General features: G+C 36.5%; 1 protein-coding gene and 2 pseudogenes across 2 annotated transcripts; 2 read left to right on the top strand and 1 right to left on the bottom strand.

The window, feature by feature from the left end:
* Positions 1-4,604: 4,604 nt before the first annotated feature.
* On the bottom strand, positions 4,605-25,187 carry LOC149528275 (BTB/POZ domain and ankyrin repeat-containing protein NPR1-like). 2 transcript variants are annotated; one of them, XM_089811745.1, is made up of 4 exons: positions 23,546-25,187; positions 19,685-20,432; positions 5,627-5,830; positions 4,605-5,512 (listed from the first exon to the last, which is right to left on the bottom strand). In XM_089811745.1, the coding sequence occupies exons 1-4, from the start codon at positions 24,152-24,154 to the stop codon at positions 5,247-5,249; spliced, it is 1,827 nt and encodes a 608-aa protein (XP_089667871.1). In that variant the 5' UTR covers positions 24,155-25,187; the 3' UTR covers positions 4,605-5,246. The 2 variants fall into 2 exon arrangements, with proteins under 2 accessions (XP_089667871.1, XP_089667870.1); XM_089811744.1 differs by having other exon boundaries at positions 4,605-5,440; positions 23,546-25,114.
* Positions 12,453-17,289, top strand: LOC149528276 (vesicle-associated membrane protein 722-like; annotated as a pseudogene).
* LOC149528274 (protein CIA1-like) overlaps positions 24,971-25,604 on the top strand; it is a 45,716-nt pseudogene continuing 45,082 nt past the window's right edge.

Below are 25,604 nucleotides of genomic sequence, written 5' to 3'. Positions count from 1 at the left end.
ATTTATCATGTTTCTTCTTTTATGATTGGAAGCAGACGTATGGAAGAAAGTAGTGTTCCTGTCTCCCTTAGTTAACCATTGAATCCTCGATCTTTGCTTCCAATAAATTTCCTCACTTAAAATGATGTCCTTCCATTTTTTTCTATATTCCTCCTCCTAAGCAACAACCTCCAGATTATTATCCCCTGTAGTCTCTTTTTGCAGCTTTTTAAGTTTTTCCTCCACTTCCCCTTTAATTTTGAACAAATCACCCAAGGAATTATTAGCCCAACCCTTAACATTCCTCCTAATATTGTCTAACTTATGCGTTAGTTTATACATAGTAGTACCATCTATTTTTATATTCTACCATTCTTGGATACAATCTTTAAATTTTGGGTGGGACTGCCACATAATTTCATATCTGAAAGGTTTTGATCCTCCTCTTAAACCATCCGCCCAATGAAACATTAGAGGAGAGTGATCTGAGACAGTTCTTGTGAGATTCTCTAGAAGAGAATTACCCAATCTATCCCAATTCTCAAACACCATTAATCTATCCAATCTTACCTAGATTAGCTCTCTTCTTTTTCTATTTTTAGTCCATGTAAATGGGTTCCCTCTCAAATCAACATCAATAAAATCCTTTCTACCCATAAAATCATGAAGAGTGCACATTCGTTCCTAGGTACCACAATCTACCTCAATATGTTCTTGTAAGCACATATCACCCAGACTTGTTGGCGAACTAGGAAGGGAGTGGTGTGCCACTATTTCACCCTCTTCCATAATTTCTCCTTCCTTAAGCCCCCCCCAGCGGTGAACTTATTAATTCCTTTATCTCATGTCTAAATTGGTATACTTCCATTTTCCTTTTCTCCTCTAGAACTTCCTTTGCTTCAGGTACACTCTGCCCCTCAACTCTCTTAATCGGGATATCTTAAGTCATGTTATCCTCTATATTTTGGACATCAGCACCCCCCTCCTCTAGTCTTGGGGCATCTGAAGGTTTCCCAATAGTCTCTTTAACTATTGCAGGGGATCCAACCTTTTGTTTCTCTTTCTACATTTGGAATTTATAGTCAACAATAAGATGTCCAAATTGCCCACATTTCTGACAGAAAAGCCCAGCATTCTCATACTCTATGGGTTGGTACTTCTCTCTCCACTTAATTTTAAGGGTAACTACAGTCAGGAGAGCTTGATTCAATGCCACATTCACACAGAATCTGGCATACACCAACTTGGATTTCCACATTGTCACCTTGTCCATAGTCACAAAGTGACCAAAGGAATTTCCTATCCACCTTAGTATCTTTTCATCCCAAAATTCAAGTGGTAATCCAAGTAGCCTTACCCAAACAAGAGCTAGCTTATTAAGTTCCACACTAGCATCAAAACATGGGTGCCACTTTGTTAATGCAAGACAATGTTTCCCATAGTACCAAGTTCTCGAGACTATAAAATTGAAATCCTCCTCTATAAAGAATTTAAAACAGAAAAGGTCACTCGGCATAGCAGAAATATCAACACTACCCATAATCTTCCATTTTTGGCTAACCCACTTGTGCACCATCTCTATCGTGGGTTTGAAGGCCACAAATCTCCCAACCACACAAAATTTTAAACCAATGGCAATGCGGTCCACCCAATCATCTGGGAGGGAGATCATCGGTCCATTGGCATTGTGAGCTATCCTGGGTTCCTCCTTAGAAACATTAACCACCTTGGATCCCACAAGAGCATTCCTACAACCTCCCAAGGTCCCATTTGTCATCTTCTGACCAGTTACCATCGGGCAACCCACTGAGATAGTTTAGGGTTAGAAAGATTCCTTCCCACCTCCTCCACAGACCCACACCCATCAGTCATGCCCTCCAAATTTTTGTGCAAGGTCAACACCATCTACAGATCGAGGTAGGATGAAGGGTTCAAAGGCTCAGGGCCCACCATGGACAAACTCAATTTCAAAATTCAAACTTCAAAAGAGCGACAACTTGTTGAGTAGCCATAATGAAAGGAAAAACTACCATATGGAAAAGTGGCAAATCAACCTAATGATGTACATTTGATACTACATTAATGCAAAACTATATTACCAAACTTTTCCAAAATATTTTACGAGAAATTATTAGAAAATGTTTAAATTATTTTACTACAATATCTAAAGCTTCATTTTTTAAAAATGAATTACATTGTAATAAAAAATGTTATATATAAACCTTTTAATTAATTGAAATTAGGTTTACATTTGAATTAGATTAAGGTTAGCATCAAGGAAGCGTATATCAACAAAATGGACATTTATTTATTATTTAATAATAAATTGAAATCACAATGCAACTGTTTTATAATTTTTAAATAATTAATAAAATTAAATAGCCATTATGTTTGTTTACATATAAGTGTCTACCCCGCAAACAAAATAGACATTATTTATTATTTAATAATAAATTAAAATTATAGGCAAGAGCCTACAACACAATGGTAAATTGTGAGCTTCTTATCGAAGAGGTCTTGGGTTCAAATCTACCTGTGCTTAATAAAATAATAATTAATAACAATACATAATAATTAATCTTGACTTCGGCCTCTTACCGATCAAATAATAACAATAAATTATAATTATAATGCAACTCTTTAATAATTTTTAATTAATTAATTAATTAGCCATTATGTCTCCTAGATAGTCATTTCTCCTAGATAGCAATTTTTGTAATAAAAGTTGTTTTCCTCTGTCATGCCACACGAACTTTGCTGACTTCAATGACACAGTGTTACTTCATTATATTTCAAAAAAATGTAAGGGAGAGGACCCTGTGCTTGAATGTGCTCTAATAGTTGTGATTGGAGTTGTTGACTTGATACCTACACTTATTGACTTCATGCCACAACAGTGTACCAATACTTGTGACTTTAAAGTTGTTGGTACAATGATGACCACCCAACATCGAATGAAATGTACCCTTAGTTGTAAAAAATAATCAATGACGTGATGCCATATATCTGTGCAAGTATGGGTACCTTTTATGCACGACCATTGGTCTCACTTTTTATTTGTGTTGTTTTGAACAATCTGACATGCAGCGTGTTGACGTGGCATCATAATTGACGATGTGGACTTGAAACGTTAGTTATAAATAGACAAATCACCAAGTAAGCTGCTGTTAAAAAAAAAGAGTGATTTGAAATTTCTACTAGGATTTTGATGAGTGCAAAGTTAGGGTGTTCAAATAATGGGTCCTCTCCCTAGAATATCTCCCTAGAGTATGTAGTTTATTGACCTAGAGTGGCTGTTTACATTTTCTATGGACAATTTTTTTTTGTAATCAGCACCACATTTAAATTTAGAAAAGGTACTAAAGTCCTACAAAATTTCTTTGGAGTGCCCAGATCTGATGATACATGACCGTGGAACATTTTTAAGTGGTGATTCATCATAATCCTAAATTGCTTTGACTATGCATAGCAAACGCGTCGGTAGTGATGCTCTCTGTCTCACACCATTCTAGGTTTGCTTCTACTTGCATTTTAAAATGATTGGTATTTAGTTTTACATAAGGTTTTATAAGAACTGCTGTCTGTTACTCTGAATAATGCATGACATGTTTTGGGTTGTGCATGCCCTACTTTCGGAAGCTAAAACTGAGGCTGCAACCTACATAAAAACTGCAATGTAATCAATCTAAGGCAACCTGCATAAGTAATCGATGCTGCAATATAAATAAATAAAAATTGTGTTTTAAAATTTTGCAGTCCTGTTATCCTCTGTTTTGCCCCTCTATTTTGTTGTTTATTGTGTATTTTATAAATCAATAAAATGCTCTCATCAGTGCTTGATATCTCACAGGAAAACCATTACTTCCGTACATAAAACCTTGCCAGAGAACAAGCTCAAAACAGTTTCAGTGTTTGAAACATTTTGAAGAAAATTCCAAAAGAATCCAACGGAATCATATTTGGACATGTTATTCAACAGAAACTGAATTCCAAGGTTTCCATACAAATAAATTAATTCTGCGGCTTAAATAGATTGAGCAAGGAAAAAAGCCAAGAGCGGCGTAAAAGCTCCAAAGCAAATCATAAATAGATGCAATGTTATGTCATATTGGATGAATTTGAGCATTTCTTCAAGAATGAAATAATAGATCATGAAATATGGCTGAACAGAAGGGAAATTGGTATATGGGCTTAAATTAGCACCAAACAAGTTGAGGAGGTTGGGACATCAGCACATGCGGCTAACTTATGATATGAGTCATGACGATTGCAAACTGCATCATGATTCACAGCTCAGAGGCTCTGATCCAGAGATTACACAGCATAAAAATAATCAAACAAATTGAAAGCTTAATCTTCATATTGTTAATATAAACTAACCCTTGAAGAAACTTACAAAACAGATCTATCAAACACCCCAAAAATTCTCTCTGTTAAATTCCATGTCGCTGAAGCAATTGTATGAAATTGAATTTTACTATACATTATAAAGATACAGCTCTGCTTGCCAAGGACTATGTAAGACATCACTTGCTATTGCCATGCTCATCTACTGCACAGTAACCTGCTTATTATACAGGCACTAGCTTCTTAAACCGGCATTATCCTGACTGCAACATGCTAAATGGAGTAAATTCTTATTTTGATTGAATTTTCATATAATTCACATGTTATGAAAGGCCCTGAAAAATTTACGCAGCAGATGGCTGCAGAAAAAGAAATAATAAGCGACTCTGGGTCTCACATGCTTAACTGGTAGGAGTTTTTAAGACTAACCAGATGATTTCTCTCAATCTTGAAGTTGAACACTTTTAGTCTTTTACACTTCCATTCCTACCATTTCTGGAGCAGATCCTGCTGGTTTCATCTATGTTTGCTTTTTTTAAATTAAATAATCGAGAGAACAAAAAAGAGGTACAGTATCAAAAGAGGGGAGGAGGCAAGCTTCAACCACCCAGATCAAAGTCCAACAATCAGCTAGAAATAGCCAACTAACACATTAAGTAGCAGTTTTAGCGAGATAACAAAAAGAGGAGATAGAAAAGCTATTCCAAAACATCATCATGATCATCGAACCAAGTTGTCCATCCCAGCTCTCCTTCCATCCACATGACTTTCTTCCGCTCGAGAGTGTGAGCAAAGAAGTCATGTTCATCAGAAAAGGGGCCTCTGTTCTATGTTCACTTTATTTTCAAGACCCTTTGGAAACACCTGTTAGCAATGTGCAACATCTTGTATAAACAAACTGTTTTGAGAAGCATGCCTCATTATCGATTTCTCACAGTCCTGTATCGGATGCCTTCTTTTAGAGAGGATGAAGATGACGAAGATGACATAACCGACTTATCAAGTTCTGCTTTATCCTTGCTGAATGCTTCTGATAGATCACCTTTGAGCTCATCAAACCGCTGCCGTTTTACTCTCTGTTCAGCTGGAGTTCCTTTCTCCAAGCAAGTGAGCTCTGACAAATCATCATCCATAAACTTGTTTAAGAGCTCTGAGCATCGAGGGAAGAAATGCTTCCCTAACTCCACTGCATGAATATATACAGGTAAGTTGGTTAAATTACCACAATTTTTTTAAAGTGAAGATGGAAAACTCTGTTGCTCAAAGATAGCTCAATTCAAAGTCAAACAATTTTTCTTACCAGTTCTTGACAGGGCTGTCATTCTAGAACTTAGCTTCTTCTGTATTGCAGCAGTAGGGGTCTCATTCAGATCCATGACAGTTCTTATGTGCCCAGGTGCTGCATTGGAAGCTCCAGAGCCTATAAACTCGGAAGTTGTGTCCACATGTGCAATTTCCATGGCTACTTTTGCTTCTGTGGGAAAAAGAATCTTCGCTAACGCAACTGTTGAGGTAATTCAGGGCAGTATTGTTATTTACGATTCAACTTCTAAGTGAATCCACTAAGAAATATTTGAAGTTATTTGACTTGCATTGAATATGGTTTGCCTTTGGGAAAAACTCAAACAAATGTTTCCAGGTTTATGTTACTATTCTAGCATATACAAACACCATACAATTTAAAATAGAAGGAAAATCTCAGTCAAATGCATCCATGTTTGTTTTATATTCTCTTCCAATGAAGGTAAAGAGATATTTAAGACATAAGAGATACATAACCCTGTGAAAATAATCAAATTACTCAGAAGTTTAGATCTCTAAAAATATACCACTATGTTTAGAACTCAAAAAATACCACTATAAGTTCGTTCCAATGCTTTTAAAAGATAATTACACATTCTAAATGAATATGTAACTTTATGGAATGCAAATTTTCATCTTAGCAGGAGAAAACAAAATAATGCATTACTTTTTCCTGCCTGTATTTCAAACTGGTGAGATCCCAACATTCTATCAAGATAATTACTATCTCTATACAAGCTGTCAGTCTAAGCAGCTAGATTGGCTCACTTTTCCAGGTTCCAGTACATCATACAAGGAGAAATATTATGGTGTAATTATAAATGGATTAAATCATAAAGAACCCAGCAGGGATCAAGTCTGGATGAGTGCAACACTTGATTCTCTAGAGGAATAAGGCTGGGGTCGTCACCCTGGTAAATTAAGTAAAATGAAACCCCACAAGCATATTAAAAGAGTTTATGAGCAGAGCCCCTACTGCCATGCCCAACTTAAAGTCTTCAAGACCACATAGACATTAATGGCAAACAATGTATGGTTTTCAATCACCATGTTTTCTCCACCTCCAGGTTCTCACAAACTGTGTCCGAATCTATTATAAATTATAATCCTCAAAACTAACTATGAAGCTAAATAATCTTGAGTCTTCAGGGTGTGGGTGGGACCCATTAGACTATTCCGGCTGGAGTTAGCAGCCCAGTTTTTTTTATATACCTGGTCTTATTTAATAAACACCTTTACCAATTGTTTGATGTAACAGTTGGGAACTTTTACTGTAGTTGAGGATGCCACAAAGTCCCTTGGAGGTCCCAACTCCAAAGGATGTTCTTATATTTCCCTATATTATACAATCAGGGGAACACCACAGGAATAACACCTCTAGAAAGAAGACATCCTGTTGTGTTGTAACATACATGGCCCATTGCAGATGGAACCCCCTCTTTTTTTTCACTTGGTGGCTTGGTGTTTGGCTTATAGTTTGTCATAGATGTCTGTCAGTTTTGTCTAGTGTGGCAGTAGTTTGTCTCATAGTCACCAAGGGGATTTGAGAAGTATTGTCAAGTCTAGGTTTGATTTGATCGAGTCAAGAGGAATTCATAAGGTCTGCAAAGCTGTGTAAATGATTTACCAAAACCACCATAGTCATCATCTTTTCCGAGTCAAGATAAGCTAATTTCAGAAATTTCCTTCATGGTCATGGTTGATTTTTCACCCTTCAAACAGTGTTTATGTTATAGGTTATATGTTGATGAAAGATGAGATGAATGTGAAATATGAAATTGAGGAAAATCTTGAGTGAGAATTTAAAAGGAAAGAGTTGAAAGAAAATTTCGTTGTGGAGGTCAATTTTAAACTTTTAAGGGAGATTTATAAGGCAAAATGAGAAAGAAAAGTTGAATTCCCTTGTCACCTATGAAAAATCCACCCTTCATCATGAAAAATTTCCTTATGGGGTTTGATTTTCACCCTCCAAGAAAGGTAGAAAAAGAAAGAGCAAAAGGAAGGAAAGCAAATTCTTCCTATAAGGGTCGATTTTTCACCCTTGGAGCAAGAATTTCCTTGTGTGTTGTGAATTCCCACTCTTCTTGTGCATGGTGAATTGACACCCTTCATTGTGCACATTGAATTTCCACCTTGAGCATGTCTTGAGAAAATGAGGAAGGAATCAAGATATTAAAGCAAGTTAACTATTTCTTGTATGGTACAAATTTCCACTCCATTTAGGATGAAATCTCAAGCACAAGAGAAAACCTTCCTTGTAGGTATCTATTTTCTGCCCTTCCTTGTACAGTTGGATTTTCCACTCTTCCTTTCGGAGATCAAATTTCCAATCCTTGATCAAAATATTCCTTGTCATGTGAGATTTTCCAATCTTCCTTGTCTGTTTCCAACCTTTGAACACGGCAAAAATAAATAATAAAATCCCCCCAATTAAGCATGAAATTCAATTTTTTATTGAGCAGGCCAGGATGGGAAAAGGAAAATTGTTTAAATGATGTACAAGGTCAGTCTTATTGGCCCAGTGGATGTGACTCTCTCTGGGAATGGATATAAATAGGAATCAAACCGAATCACTCCAACCAAAATTCAAAACCAAATCAACTAAGTGCAGAGAAGAATGAAGGAGTACATGTGAATCTGGTTTTGGAGTGACAATTTTGTATATAATAAACAGGTTGAGGTGTGAACCTGGAAATAAAAGTGGACATTTAAATCAGAATTCTGCCATAAAGGGGAAGTAAAATTAAGCATTCTAAGTGCAAGAATATCGGACATAAGACAAGCAAACATCAAGACTGCCTAGGCATTGAAGGAGTAAATCAAATTAAAGGCAAGCTGCTAGCAGTGGCAATTCTTATCAGTCAAGGATAATTTTTGGCATTCATCATCATTTCCAGAATTTGAAATCAAAACTGATAAAGGGCAAGCAAGGACAAATTTGGCAAAGATAGGTATAAATTCCAGATCTGGAAGGAAATTTGAATCAGAATCTTAAAATAAAATATAAAGCGATTGAAGGGAGGCCTTTCTACAGCCAAGGTGAATCTAAAGAAAATCAGAAGTTCAGATCTTGAAGACAGACTTCAGCAGGATGCCTTCCCAGCAATTTAAATGCTATAATCAGAAGTGGAATCAAATTGAAAGTAAAAATTATGTTCTTTGAAAAGGATACTTTATCATGAAAATGTTTTCAGGTCTTTGCAATTTTATTTCATAAACTCAAGTACCTTATCTTGTTTTACAAGGATTGACACATGGATATGATCATTAAAGATGATGCTCAAATAAATGCACAAACGAAGGGGAGTTTGAAAAATTAAGCTTAAAGGAAGAAGCATTGCAAAATCAAAAGCAACATGAAGAAGGAAGGGCATCACCACTACAACAATATGAAGAGTTCAAGGGAGATGATAAGAGAGGGAATTGGAATTGTAAACAGCAATAGACAAGTCATCGTGAAGGAGGAATATAAAGACAAGCTTGAGTTAAAGACAAGGACTTTGAGGGCAAGATTTATATTGAGTAATTCAAAGATCAAGGACAATGAACTAGTTCTACAAAATGAAGAAGATTATCATAACCTTGAATTTCCTTCGGAAATCCAAGATCAACAAAAAGGACCCAACAACGTGAAGGTCTACTAGTCCAGCATCAACACAAAGGAACCAATCACTTCAATAAAGTCAAATTATCAAGACAAGCAATTTCAAGACCAATTCAAGGAGATGTCAAAAACAAGGAGGATGAAGAAATTTGGGAACAAGAACCATCACAATCAATCAAAGGCTTGAAAGTTGAGTATCAAGAGATATTTCTTCATTGTTGATGAAATGAAGTTTACAAGATAAGCATGCAAAGGTGGTGCTCACTCATCTTCCACCAACCAAGTGATTCCAAGTTGAAATGTCAAAGTTCATCCAATCAAATCCGTTCACAAGTGGACAAGCCAAAAGCATTTAATGTTTTACCAGTGTGAATTTTCTTATTGGTTCATCCTCAAAAGGATATGTACCTTAAAGAAATGTAATCATTGGATAACATTAAATGTTTGGTTGCAATATTGTAACTAGCCCTGATCAAGGTTTCATTAAATTATCTTGGTCATTGATTTCAACTCAATCTGGACCCTTCATTACGTTTAAGAGGTTTATAAAAGGCATGCCTTCTCATTTATAAAGGAGTTAGTCAATTAGTTATTAGAGTTGTAGGAGTAGAGAAGGAGACAAGAAAATGTTGCCAAGACTACATTGTAGCTAGCATACAATTTTTATTAGAGACATGGTGGATCATTGTGTGTTGTTTTCATATTTTACATGGTTTTTACTTGTCTTACTTGGGTAAAGTTCATTGATCAAAATGGAGAAATATGAAGGTGAATGATGAATTCCAAGTCCATACCTTTTGTAACTTGTTGATTGTAAGTTGCAACATAAGGTTAGTCAAAGTTAAGTACTATATTCCATCATGGATGTTTATTCGATTGTGTCACTATTAGGTACTTGAATGAATGATTACAATATGAAAATCTTTTGCCTACTCTTCCAAGATTGCGTCATCTTTGTGTAGCAGTTTTAGTTGGTGAAACAAAGCTTGGTTAAGGATTCACTCATATAAGCATCATCCTTTGATATAATTTTCCTTAGAAAAAGAGTAGATTTCTCTACATCTTCACCACTTTTGTCATATATTTGAAGTCAAGTTGGTGTTCCAAGTTTTGGCCACTATGAAGTAGAAGAATTGATAATATTCAAGAAGAAAAGTGTAAGATCCCACATGCTTACAAACATATCACATCATTAACCTCATTACAAACCCTATGGTTGCTTTATTTGATCACACATTTGTTACATTATTTGGCATTTTAAAATTTACTTGTTCAAGAGAGGAGGTTATTTGGTATTACTTTGTATGTTAAAGTGGTCACAAAACTCACATCATCACATCACAGGGATGTTCCTTGTCTACTAGTGGAGATCACACTACAAAAAAGGGCATCAAGGGTAGTAGGGGAATGTTTCCCCAAAATCCCCACATCCCAAGGACATCCTTGTCCAAGAAACAACGAGAATTTGGAAGGGCACATCCCCATGAATCACTACAAAACCTATACATTTCAATGGCACTACTGGACAAATAAAAAAATTATCGCATCCCCACCCGAAAAGCGAAGGTTTCCGAGACGGGGATGTCCTCAAGATGGGGGGCGAGTAAGGGGCATCCCCCCACCTTCCCCATAATGGCAAAAATTGTAGGAGACGACCCTAGTACTTGGGGACTTCTAGCGGCCGTCTATCCCTAATTTTTGCAAAGAAAAAACCAAAAAACATAACATCTTTACTTCTAACTTGGTCGCCTAGGTGGGCCCTACCCCTCCAAATGCCCTAAAAGGTGAAGAAAACACCAAATTATGGTTGTTTTGTCATTTGTTTGGTTTTGCTTCTGAAGTTGGAGTGTGTTGCAGCTGGCTGGGGTTTTCATTTTGCAAGAAGGGGAGGTAATTTTTTGCTTCCAAGAGCTTGAGAAGGGGTTTGAGCTTCCTCTATTGTGCACCAAGTATGAAACTCTTTATGCTTCGATTTTCCATTTTTTACATAGATTTGCAACTTGAAAAGTCTAATTTTTTAATATTTTTTTCATTGTTTCAGCTCATATTTTCATTGCATATTTAAATCTCAAAACAAAGCACAATTAGCAATAGTGGAAGTACTAATAGTAGTGGCAATGAGGAGGAAAATGTCAAGTCCTTCTCTAAGGAGTTCCTCAAACTAGCTTAGACAAGGTATGCCAATTTTAATTATAGTTTACTTTTAGTTTGCTTTAAGTTTATCTTTATTTATAATTGTTACAAACTTACATGTAATGTTTTTAATCATTATTGGTTAACTTTATTTTAATTTATAATTGTCTCTATACATATCGCACATACTTCATCTTGATAAAGAGTATGATTGAGGTGTATGAGGCCCTCCAATTGATTGTAGTGAATCCAGAGTGGAGATGATGGTCCAATTTAAAGTCCTCTGAGGGAAAAGCAATGAAGCAAAGGATCCTTGATGAGAGTTGGTGGTTCACAATGAGGTAAGTTGCTGATTGTTAAATTTAATGTTAGTCTTTTACTTGCTGATTTTCATACTAACTTAAGAATTTCTAATTTCTAATTTTGATTTTAATTTTTGTTTGCATCTTTCAGATATATTTGCTTTGTCATAGCACCCATTACAAATGTCATTAGATATGCTAATATTCATGCTTCTAGTCTAGAAGAGATATGTGAGACTATTGAGAGAATGTTGGGGAAGATGATGAGAATTGTTGCAGCAAAGGATCCTACATTGGGGTTTTATGAAGAGCATATTAGGCCTATTGTAACGTGGAGGTGGAACATAATGAATACCCCGCTTCATATGGCAATCTTTGCTCTAAATCCCAAATGGTATGCAGAGTTAGGTGGAAGGGGCCTCTTGTGTGATGATCTCGAGGTATTTGATGGCTTCAGAAGAGTCATTGATAAGATGTATTCAGCTCAAGAGGCTTCTACTCTTTGTGCACAGTTCCTTGAGTTCACCAACCTTTGTGGCCCAAACTTGGGTAAGCCACAAGCGAGGTTGGATAGAGTGGTTTTAGCACACAGAGAGATCCTACTGGATGGTGGATCTAGCATGGGAGAGATACACTTGAGTTAAAAGCACTTGTCACTTGCCTCCTTGCACAGGTTACTAGTTCCTCAACTACAAAGAGAAATTGGGCCAAATATTCATTTATCCACTCCGTCAAGAGGAACAAACTTACCTCTAAACAAGTGGAGAAGCTAGTGGCAATGCATCATGCTCTTCGACTTGCGGATCCTCAGACTCCAAAGTATAGGTAGACACCAGCTTTGCAGTGGTGTTGAGCCTAAGGATGTGGCCCAAATAGATGAGGATGAGATATCACCAGGACTAGTTGGGATTCCATCAGATGAGACTACACTTCCTGTGGAGGATGATAGTGAGGACTCTAATTTCGAATCCATGGTGGTAGAGGTAGAATATGAGCAGTTGTCTGCTTCATTTTTTTAATATTTTGTTTACTATGTTGAACTTGAACATGATGACAAAACTTTATGGCAGCCCTCTAGCCTTTGGGCATATTTAGATTTTTTGATTTTTATAATATTGTTCACAGCTAAATTTATATTTAAATATTTTTGTTCACATATTGATATGCATATTGACAATTGAGTATTGAAATCGGTTATTATTTCCTAGATAGCATTCAAATGATGTATGTAAAGGTTGTATAATGTTTAAATGATATGCTTTGTGCTTAGTTTCATTTGACAAAATATGGTCCAAGTAGTGACTAATTGAGCACGTGTGTAGAGCTACAAGGAGACTTATTGAGGCAGCATATAGACATATCTAGTGGACTCCATGTTTTGTGCACGCCATGAACAATACACTTAAGGATTTGGGGAAGATTGAATGGATTAAGGGAGTGGTCAACGACGCTAGAGATGTGCAGATGTATATCTGCAACCACCACACTTCACATGCACTCTTCAGGAGCTTCGAGAAGGACATTCTTGAAACCAATTGAGACTAGATATGCATCTTATTTCATATCTAGTTTTCCATGACTGTCCAAGCATATGGAGATTAAGTACCATTATTTAAGGGACATGGTTCTCAGAAAATCAGTGGAGCTGCAATATGTCAGTACTAATGAGCAAACGGCTGATATCCTTCCCAAACCTATACCTAAGGCAGTTCTCGTACTTTAGAGACAAGTTTGGTATTGTTGAAATTGAGACTTCTCTTGGAAATAAATCTGAGTCATGATTTCCTTTCTTGATTAATTATGAATTTTGATTCATGTATGAATTATTAAGATGTAAGGACAGCTATGATAACTCTCACTTATGAGGAAGTGAACATCATGTTGAGAGAGTCCATGATGACATCACATGGAGAGATTCCGTGATGTGAGTTGGATGTCATGTTGAGAGATTCCATGACAACATCACGTTGAGAGAGCCCATGATGAAAGGCTTGCTCTGATCCTTACAGGTCTATCATGTTGAGTGATTTCATGATTATTAATAAATTAATAATGAGTAAATTGTTCTTTTTTGTCATGTTGAGAGACTCCGTGACTATCGGGTTTGATTGATTTCATATTTGCTAAGAGGGAGTGTTGAATTTATAGCTTCATATGAAATCTCGATCATTCCTGAATTATATTTATCATTTGTGTTATGATTTTTATGAGTTCAGTGCTTACTCATTCGTTCACATAATATCACTCAGTCTGATGTATATTTATTTATTCGTAGCAAGATATTTATGGCAACTGTTTATCCGTTGGCCATAGTATTATGCTTGTGTGGTTAGCAGGCATCAAACTAGAACACACAGTTTCAGTTTAGCAACAGCGGGAGGAAATCTATGTTAGCCTGCATGAGCAAGACAGTCTCCATCACGGGAGTGCTGACATGGCACTCAATATTATTAAACCATAACTGCTGTTTGGAAACTCCATTTGAAAGGTCCAGCATTCAAGAGAATAATGTCAGGACCATTCTAATGCCGGTATTGTATCATTCACATAAACGCAGTTCACTGAAAGAATTCACTTTTGGCTTTCCTGTTTGCCACAGCACTTATGTTTGCAGTGAGCTCTATTATGTAAGGGTGTGTGTTAAGAGAAACCATCAATAAGATTGTCGTTTTTGCTCTTTCTGGTACCATACGTTTGGGCAGCACATTCAATTCAACTCACACAAAATCTTGAGATAGTCTTGTATCTTTTCAGGTGACTTTTCCTTAGAAATGGATTGTCTGATCCTGTTCTGTTTAGAGATATCAAATGTCCTTTTCTCACTGCTTGTTTTATAAGCATGTGAATGAATAAAAGATATAGTTGTTGAATTCAATATCAATCTCCTGTTGTTTAGGAGTTTGAAGAACTTCATTTTTGAAGCATTGTAATTTTCTTTATCAATAAAATATGCAGATTTTGTGGGCTGGGTTGTTTCCCTCTGTCAAGAGGGTGTTTCCAAGGGTAATCTTGATGTTCAAAGTTTTATTTTGTAGTTAATTATATTTCTGGTTCTAAATTTAAAAAGATGAACACTACAATCCCGCTTATGAGTTCTTTCTGTCAAATGGCATACCTTGGCTGCATTACTGACTTTAATTATATTTCTGGTTCTAAATTTAACAAGATGAACACTACAATCCAAGTTATGAGTTCTTTCTGTAAAATGGCATACCTTGGCCATATTACTGGCCAGCACCTGAAAATACTATTTCTTGCATTGAATAGCTTAATGTTGGAAGACATTAAAATGGTGCTCAATATAGAATTGTAGTTGGGGGAGGACCATTATCAGGTAAAAGCTGATATTTTGTTGAGGCTTGTGGCCTCCCTGTTAAACTCGGGAGAGCCTGAGAGAGCTTGTGGCCTCCCCGTAAAAGTTTTGAGTGCCATGGAGTTATAGTGCCCAACAAAGAGGATCAAACAAAAGGGTTGGATGCTGCATATGTTGAAGATTTGCTCTGTCTAGCATGTCCAAAACAAGCTTTGATTTCTGTAGAAAGACAAACTCTAAACAAAGCACTCACTGCTGTTGTGAAGGAGCTGCGCATGGAAGCAGCCACTGTCAACCAACATTCTTCTTCTTAACCAAGTAATATTAAAGCGCACAGAAGACAAAGATGGATAGAGAATCCGCACAAAAAAGTATTTTGAAGATTGGAATAATATTATATTCTGAGATTTTTAGGGGTGTTGATTTTATTTGGTGTGAATACTTTCTATTGAATACGGCCTGCAAAGAGTGAAAAGATTTCATAGATTCCTATATCTGCCACCAGGTCCATTGGGACTAAATTCTGTAAGTGATAGCAAGAAGATATGATTTGTGCTGTTCAATCCAAGGCTGCAGCTTACAAACTGGATCTGTAGGATGGTTTGCAGTGTTTTTCATTTGTAGAGAGACCTGGTTAATGCCCACTACAGCATCAGCTCCATTTATGTTGAAACATCACATGGTGTTTTTTTTTTAAATTGGGGTAGATCTGAAGGCATCACCTCCTCTGGATTTGCCTGTCAATGTCTCTATGATTGAACAAATTTTCTTTTGTTTGGCTTAGTTGACACAACACTGGAGTATTTTCCAGCTGGCAACAATAAATTTTATTGCAAAAATCACACCTTCAACTACTTAGTTGAGGATGGCTTCACATATTATGTCGTTAAAGATGAAACTGTTGTATGACAACTGTCGATTGATTTTTTACAACGTGTCAAGGAGAACTTTAAGAGGAGATATGGTGGTGAAACAATTTGAAACAGCTGTTACAGATGGACTGAAAAAGGAATTTGATTCTAAATTGAAAGAACATATGCAATATTGTGAGGATCATCCAGAATAGATCATCAAGCTTGCAAAAGTAAATGCCTGGGCTTCTGAAATAAAGGGTGTTATCATGGAAAACATTGAGAAGATAGAACTTCTGGTTGTCAAAAAAAGAACCTTAAGTTTCAGACTCAAGACTTCTGAAAGCAGACAACTCAATTGCACAAAAAAATGTAGTTTGAGAACATGAAATTTAAACTGATAGTTCTTGGTATTTTTGTGGCCTTGATTCTGATCGTCATTCTTTCTACATGTCGTGGCTTCAATTACAGAATGTAATCTTGGCCACATTGGAAGTTGGAGGCAACAGAGGTAGGACACCTATCGTCCTGAGCTAGTTTCTTGCTCAATGTGATTCACAGCATGAGAAGCATTCTCTTTGAGTCCTTGAAGGAAAGAAGGCATTCAACATCGTTGTGTCCTAAAATAAAAGAGGGGGTTTGACATGGTTGTCCCTTCAAGGAGCAAGAGGTGTTGGGGAGGGCAAGATTTGTTTAGTGATTTGTGTGGCAGAGGAGGGGTTGTTTCCACAATACTTGAGAAGGCGTTAGACACACTTGGAGGAGATTTAGACTTTCAGAGGAAAGATGTCTTATCTGTAGCACTAGAGGCATTAGATACACACTAAGAAAATGTGGAATTTAAGAGGACTTGTGTCTCATTGTGCATTAGGAGTGGGAACACTTTTATGTTCTCTCATGTTGTGCTGACAGTTGCAGGTTTTACAGTCAAGAGATCCACTATTTGCAGCCAGTTTGGTGTTTCTTGGAGGTTCTAAAGTAAGGAGATCCACTATTGCAATAAGTCAATGTTTCTTGGGTAAGCAAAGACGATTGGTGAATGTGCTTCGTTGAAGTCTCCAGAATGGTTGAGTTCAAAACCCTTGCAAAGTTCCACTCTTGTTCAAATTAATGTAATAAAGAGGGAATGTTAGAGTTTTATATTGAGTTAATTTTATAGTTTAGATTAATAAATAATAATTTAGGTATAGGTCCATAGGATGTTACATTCCCATAGGAATAATGACATTATAGCCAATGCTGATCAATGTAAAAAATTATCTCGAAAGAATCCATTTTTGAATTAATTGAATCTGTCATATTTTTAATTTTTCTCACAGAAGGTATGAAACACTGTTTTGATTTATTCTTCTACAAATGTTTAACATGTTCTTGACATTAACAAAAATGATTCCATCTAATTAGTGGATGATCCTACTCTTCTAGTAAATTTACATACATCTTGGGACTCTTCAAACCTAGCAGTTCAAAAGTGATCCGCATCTTAGTGGTTCAAGATCTAGAAGTTATTTCATTCTCAATCTCCACGTCAAATCAGTGGTGATGATAGTGATCCCAAATGTCTAAGTCGATAGTCTAGCCATTGCTAGCAGTTAAGCCAAATATTCAACGAATAAGTCTACTATTTGTTCTATTTTCAAAATGACATATCTAAGCCTCCTATAATTAGGTATAGAATTTTGGCAACTCCATCAAGCTACTTTTGCATCACAAACCAAGTAATGGAGTGTGTAATTCAACATCTACACCTATAGAAGTTGGGATAAATCTCTCAAATTATGCCTAATCACAAGTCAATGAAACAACGTATCGCCAACCGGTGGATAAATTTATCTTACTACCACTCAACTGGACCTATGTTTTGCATTGAGTTGTCTTTGTTGACTCATATCTGAGCAATACAATGAACACTGGCAACCTGCAAAATAAGTTATTCAATATGTCAAAGGAGCACTTGACTTATATTCTTTAATAGAGATCTACAAACTTCATGCTTATAGGATACAGTAATTCCAACTGAATTAGACTAGCTTATATATATACTTTTTATATATAGAAAATTAGCTGAGAGATATCCTTCTCGAGGCATCTATTTCCATAATCCCATAATTTTCATCATCACATATTTATGTGAGCCTAAGAGGCATGAGGAAATGATTCGAGACTCTTGATCTGCCTCATTTTTACTTCCATTTCCTCTCTGCAATTTTCACGATTTTAATTATAATTATAGTCTATTTCTATTTTATTTTTCTGACATGTAAATGAACGTCAAGTTTTTTTGAAAATGAAAAATGTTTACATTGAAGATTGCTGCCACTGTAGAAAGCCTCTCGGCTTAATTAATCAACAGATTATGTTTTCACTCTTGACCAGACAGCACCAACGTCCTTTTTGTTACAATCAAAGTCTGCTAAGCATGGCAAAGTTTATCATGCTAGAACCAAGCATATTGAAGTATTATCATCATTATATTCAACAACTGGTCGATAAATGATGTGTCTTTATTATTGTCTTATAGAGGTACAATTTGCTGGCATGGAAACTAAATCCCTTGGCAGAGATAAATTTGTCAACTTAAGAAAGAAAAAACTAAAGATTGTATCTTTTTTATTTGTTAATAAAGTACATTATATAGAGTATGTGTCTTACAATATTGAATCCAACTAGTCATAGTTTGATCAGGTTAAAAGCACATGGTCTATTAAAACCATTCTCTATCATTTGTTATTTGAGTCAAATGTTGCACAGCTCCTGTATGGGCAGTTTATATCAAGTGGCCTAAGTAATTTACAACTTGTTTTCTGTGATAACATAAACTTTCTGTAAGTCCCATATTTTGCTACCAATATGAGAATGTGATAAACGTTTGCATTGTTACAGTACCTAGAAGGTGTGACCATTAAACATCAGTTTCGCAGCTCTATTGCTAAGCATACAAGCACGTGTTTGGAGATTTAGTCTTTGACCTGTTGCAAATATAGGTATCCTCTCACTACGTGTGATGCTTGCTTCAAACTGCATCAGCTGAACATACTCCAAGAAACATTTTGAAGTCTAAAAGTACCATACTATATTTTAAGCAGATATAGTTTGTGCATACACTTTTTAGTAATCTAGTAGAATGGCAATGCCCATCCGATACCAATCCTGCTTCTCAATAGGTTACTTGGTATGCACCATTCCAAGTAACCCCAAATCCCACCTTGCAAATTTGCAATATATCAGAGGTGCTATCACATCTAAACATTAGCAAGATATTACATTAAGGCTTGTGATTTCATGTTTGACTCTTCAACTCTCTGTTTGCTATGTACATAGTTTGCACTTTCTCTCTGAAAACATTAATGTGGATTAATTTTTTTTTTCAGTTAGCCCTTCCCTACAGAATACCCATTTGCAAAAATGTGTGCTTATAAATATCCTGTATTCTTGGTAGAAAGGTATTTCCTTCATTACAGATAGATTGATTCTTTTACAAGAATCTTGCAAACTATATTAACCAGAACAGGGTGACTTTTGAACTGGTGGTGGAATTCCAACAACATTATGGTTAATGCAGTTAAATTCCTTTCAGAAATTTACGATCTATGCTAGCAAATATGGAAAGACTAGAAAAATGAAATAGATAATGCTGGAGAGAATGCAAAACAATGTTAGATAGGAAGTGCATTCTTTGCTTATAAACCAGTTCACTACAAGATTTTGGATACTTGCTCCACATCATACTATCATTTCTATAAATAAAAATGAATAGAACAGAAAATCTAGTTTCTAATTCAATGTATGGCCAAGAACCCTATCTCCAGAGTTTATTATTGAGTATGATAGGTTGTTAAGAATATTATCTCACCTCTGTTTTCAAGGTAAAGCAGTCTTATCCGCATGTCCTCCCCTGTGAAAGAAAGTGAGAGAGGCACTCTAGCTACCAATGGATTCTCTATCTCTGCCCGTTCCAGTATCTCAATGCATAGGCGATCTGCATGGGATTCCTTTCCTTGGATAGTTGGTTGACAAAAATCCGTAGCCCTAGTTAGCCTCCTGGCAATCTGAAGTGCTGTTCGATCATCAGATGTCAAATCTGATGGTCGAGCTCCTTTTGTCAGGAGTGCTGCAATTGTCCTAGGGTTTCTGCGCATTGCTGCTATGTGAAGCACAGTATATCCTCTTTGATTGAAGCGGTTAACATCTGCACTTTGAAGCTCCAATAGTTCTGCTGTGACCTTTGGATCACAATATGCTGCAGCATAGTGCAGGGCATAAGCATCATCTAAAGTTGTCCGGCCCTCTCCCTCTTCCAGTAGTAATTTCACCAATTCAATATCATCAGAGTCAAGTGCTCTCTGAATTCTCCGTATATTCTTGTCTACTGGTGCAATAATTGATGTTCCAGATGAATCCGCACGAAACTTAAGCACAATATCAGCAACTTCCTTTGGAAGTTCCTTTTCAAGTGCTACGATGTCAAGATCTGATCTAGCCATACGATGTATGCAGCGACTGAACAACTGATCATTTCCAGCCTCACACAAATTTGCTGTGATCAAAATAGGTATTACATCCTCTATTAGAGCCTTTTCCACAAAGTTCAGAAGACGTCGCTGCATCCAAAAAGATTGATTTCAGAACATATTAGCTCAGAAGACGTACGATAATTATTAATAGGCCAAAGTAACCATGATAGATAATAAACTTGTTATGTCCTATCTATGTCAAAAAGTTAGCTAAAGCTTTAAACCAAAGTCATTTCCAGCTAGAGATGGAAACTATTTTTTAACACAATTTAATAATTTATCATCAGCATGCCTTGAAAACCATATACGAGTTTTACCGCATCTTCCAATATTTGAAGGCCAAAAACTGTTGTTAATGAAATTAAGGAATCAAACATTTGAAATCACCAGAAAAACATTGTTTTACCATGTTGAAGTAAACAATTGTTTTGGTTGGCTATAAGTATCATATCTCTTTTTGTATTTATTATTATATTGTGCAACAAACAACAGCAAAGGAGCAGCCTTTACAAGTGAATTTTTGTCTGTGTCATTTCCCATGCGCTAAAGTTGTTTAACAAATGAATATAACCTGTCTTATTGATTGATTATTTAAGTATCACATCTCTTTCACCAATGATTGTTATAGTGTGCAGCAGCATCCTTAAAAAGTAAATTTTATTATCACAGTTTCATTTCTTATCCACTAAAGCTGAAGAAGTAAAGCTGTTCCAAAAGCATTGATTCATGGTTTCCCGTACCCATCATTTTAAAGGAGCATAGCTACAACTGTTTAGAGAGAGTCCTGCTAGCCATCATTAGGAGAGGTTCCCATACTCCCATAGTTTAAGTAGCATGGCTGTAACTGACATTGATTTAACTGTCCAGTTTTAAGTCTGGTCTACAAAGCAGGAAGGGTCCGCATTGATTTAACAGTCCATTTTAAATATGGGTACGCATCCAGAGGGGTATATGCAATATGTGGACTCACAAGAGCTCGGATAAATATAATAGAACTACAAACATAAAACAAAAAGTTGACACTCGATACATACAATTATTTTTCTTATGCAGTGCAAATATAAATCGTCATGAAAAATAAGTTATAACTATAGGTCTAAATTATAAATATAGTTTATCATCGATGTTCAAAGATTTTAGGATATCACTCAAAATCTAATTAGAAAATTTGGAAAAGAAAATGTCAAAAGTATTCAAAAAGTAGGGTTTGCTTGTATATCAAAAAAAATTAAATTGGGCTTTGATCAAAGGCTGGTCAATCCTTGTTTGCTAGCTGAGAATTATTTTTTACTACAAATTGAACCTTTTGTGTTGTGCCTTTTTTCTTGAAAAACTGGTGTTCTTAATAATACAAAAAGATAAATGGTGTTGGATAATAGGAATTAATAAAATGATAGAAGATTTACCATTAAACTCTTAAATATTGCTTTTACTTCTTTAATTTCAAAATTTTACCTCTAATGTTTTTTTTTCTTAATGTGTTTTCAAACATGTAACCTAATAAGGAGAAAGTGCAGGTGTATTGGAGTGGACACAATCCCAAGATATTGCAGAGAGGAGCAAATTTCACACCTGCAAAATATAGACTAGACAACTTTCATTTATTTTGATTCATTTCATCGTTCGGCTACAATGGTTACAACCTAAGATACCGATGCAGCCAGATGCGGGTGCTGGTGTGGTGATACATGGATGCGTTAGGATGCTGCATGGGTGCTGTCAGGAAGCACGATTCTTTCCTGCGGATGCACATGGGATGCTTGGGAAAGCATCCAGAGAGAATCAGTAGAGCATCTGGGCGATTCCAAAGAGCATCCGACTTTTTTGAGCACCCAATCACCTAAGTGACTTACTAAAACATGTGTTTAATTGCTTTTTTTATTATATTTTTTCTCCTATTCGCCTGAAAACCCTAAAACAGCCCTAAAAGAGGCTATTCATTATTGATTCTTCTCATTTTGTTTGCAGCTGGGCTCTCTTCTCATTTTGTTTGCATACATTAATTATAGCATATATATATATATGGACGCACCCAATCGCATCCAAAATCCCCCCAAAAAAAATCCATGCATCAGCACCCCACACCCATGTCAGCATCAGAACCAGCATTGGAAACTTAGGTTACAACTGTCAACTAATTTTTTATTTATTTCTAGCTGCCATTATAGCTATTCCAGCTGTCAACCTTTTGATTTATCTTATTAATAGATTTGCATCTGGATTTAAATAACTAGATGCCTCTTCACATAGACTACTTTTCAATCATCTTTAAAAAAACAAAATGATTTGCTAATTTTTCTTTTCAGTCTGGGCAAGCGCAAATTAAGCATTTTGTAGGTCATCTTCAGCCTAGAGACACCTTTGAGACTAACTTGTTTAACTTCCTGTTTCTCAGTATTTACTAAATAACCAATATGACCATTTTGTGACTAGTCCAGTTATGCCTTATTAGACAGTTGCTTGGAGAGTAATATGAAACAATTTACAGTCCCATAAGAATAAAAACATTTCTTTCCATCCACATAGTCACTTGATGACTTCCAAAAACATGCACACCAATGCCCGGCGGGACCTCTCAAAAGATAAGTCAAAAATCTCAATATCAACTACCAAGGTCCGAAACTGTAGTATGTCAAAGATTCCTTCAAGTTGAAAGCCTGCCTACATGTTGAGAACAAAATGTATAAATGTATTAATTAAGTAAAGTCTCAGAAAAAAGGAAAATCCGCATTCTGGGTGTAAGTCTCTGTGCAAAAGAAAATACAGAAGTTTAGCATGTTCAATGCAAAGTGCAAACTCCTGGCAACTGAGGCAAAACATGGAATAGAAAAAAGAAAACCTACAAACACTACATGTCATACTCCGCATGCTGGCCAAAATAAAGCTAGTATTTCCACCAAAGCACCACCGAGATGATTGAATTACACATATATCCTATAAGTCTTCTGTTAAATACTAAGCTTGTAATAAATTACTACTTGAAGGGAGCACCAAAATGTTGGTCCTGCTAAGCACCCAACCAACACCAGAACATAAAAAATTGCAGAATTTTTGTGCGGTACTCCTGATTAGCTATTGTAAATTGCTGTAATCTTAGTCCCATTTGCCTACTTTACCATCAATATAATTCCTTTATTTCTGTTAAACTACAAAATTAAATTAGTTATACTAAAAAACACTGCAGATATACAGTTACCTACCTGTGAGAGTGACACAAGTTCTGGTATCATGAAAACATGCGCCCCATACATCAGCTGCACTGCAAAATCCACCGCAGGCCTGCATGCATCATGTGCGCAGCTGGCATCAACGCACGTACAAACATCAAGAGGTGGTGCCTTCACCTTCCCACTATACAAATAACCCAGCAATATCATAAAGGCCTCATACCCAACATTTCCCTGCATCACCCAATCCTTCAATTCATATCGTTGCTTTGAATTTCCAGCTTGGCTGTTACCACAGAATAATTTTTCTTTGAAAAAGGAGCTCCTGGCTGCCAAAATGCATCTGTGAACAGGTACACCATGACCCTCGACCACAATTTCAGCATCACTATAATCAAAATCGCTGCCAGACAACAGAGACTCAATATTTGAGCTAAGCTTTTGAAGTGCAGCAACCTCAGGCCCATTAGAAGCTCCTCCAGAAATTGGGAAAGAGTCCACAGAATAAGCCCCTGTTTCCCCCATAGGGCTGGAAGTAGACCTATAGGAGCTATTGTTGGACACAATTGAAGAGGAATTAAAGCTAGGAGAAAAGGCATTTAGACTCACTTGAGCCATCGGTGTGCACAAGCGATCTGGCATACGCTGGCAATGCTTGCTAGGGCTGCTGAACACTATGATTGGATATTTTGACTCTTTCAACAAGTTAGCATCTATATTTCTCTAAGGAATTAATTTCATGTGACAAGGAATTGACGGATCTCGTAAAATTGTCTCAATTAAGGGTTAAAAGCCAGAACATGGTTGCGGGGCCTTTTTACTTAACTTTATTTGTGAGTGTTTCAGAACACAATTACACGGCATGGCCTTGACTAATATGCACTCTGATGGGTTTGACTCCATGGGCATTCACAAGAACCTCAAAAGCACTTGATTCTGCACAAATGACAAGAATTTGTTGGGATTCGAGACAAAACTTAACAGCGGTTAGATTTAACTTGCACCCTATCAGAAGGAATATTAAGTTATCGTATCAGTGGGTGTTCATCCAAAGCTTCAAGTTTTCGTCTAATTCTTAAATGACAACGTTAGGCTGTTATTCATTTCAAAACAGGATTTCAAGGAGCCGTTCACAACTTCAGGTTTTTCTCCAAATGGGCATTCAAATACACGCAGAACCTCAAACTGGTCTATCTCACCAAAAAGGATATGAGGGATTCAAATCAGTATTTGACAGCGAGATGTCAACTAAGTTTGTATCCTCAAAGACTTTGAAAGTTTTTTTCTCTAAATGGGTATTCAAATATACGGCGCCTAATGTATTGAAATCTTTAAGAATGATAATGAGGGTTCTTAGGGTTTCAAAGGAGAATTCAACAGTGATTGCTTTGGTTTATATCTTCAAAAATTTGAAAGTGGGAATGCAGCCAAGGCTCAAATTGCTTTCATTAGGCTATAATGAGATGGAAAGGGCACGCCAGACGAATAGTAGCGAGTAGGCCTTCACATGAGCTCCAACAGGAACAAGATCTTACCGAATTTCATTCAACAGTGTCGTTGAATTCAAGTGGGCCTCCGAAGGAATTCGTTTTTCACACATTCGAAAGAAATTGTTGAGAATATAGAGATAGATAAAATTTTAACGTCCACGAGACTAAAATAGCTTATCAGACAGCAAGACAACTCAGCAATGTTCTCTCAACAGTAAAGCACAGCAAACTCTCTGACGGCTCTTTTCCCGGCAATGACACGTATTGTCCCGTACGTTACGCAGACGGGAACATGCCGTTAAACTCTCTCTGTACGCCGTCGGCGAAGGTTCATGGAAGTTATTTTTCTTCTGACAGGTGACAGAGGGCGGAATACGTGAAAAGCAAGCATGGAAATGATGTCGTCGAGTGTATTGTCAAGAGAGACTCTCCGTACGTCATATGACGTCGAAGGTTCTGCGCCTTTGCCTGTCGGTGAAAGTTTGATGAGAACTCTTCATTGATGAATGACAGCACTGCACTGCCCTGCTCTTCTTACGTCTAATTGGACGTTACTAAATGAGATACCTTCCATTATGGTAAAAAAAAAAAGATACGTGTTT

The sequence above is a fragment of the Cupressus sempervirens genome, chromosome 11 (assembly GCF_028749045.1).
Source record: "Cupressus sempervirens isolate cs-2001-9-10 chromosome 11, ASM2874904v1, whole genome shotgun sequence".
Lineage (NCBI taxonomy): Eukaryota > Viridiplantae > Streptophyta > Pinopsida > Cupressales > Cupressaceae > Cupressus > Cupressus sempervirens.
The sequence above is the reverse complement of the archived record's forward strand: the minus strand, read 5'-3'. Positions and strand labels throughout refer to the sequence as shown.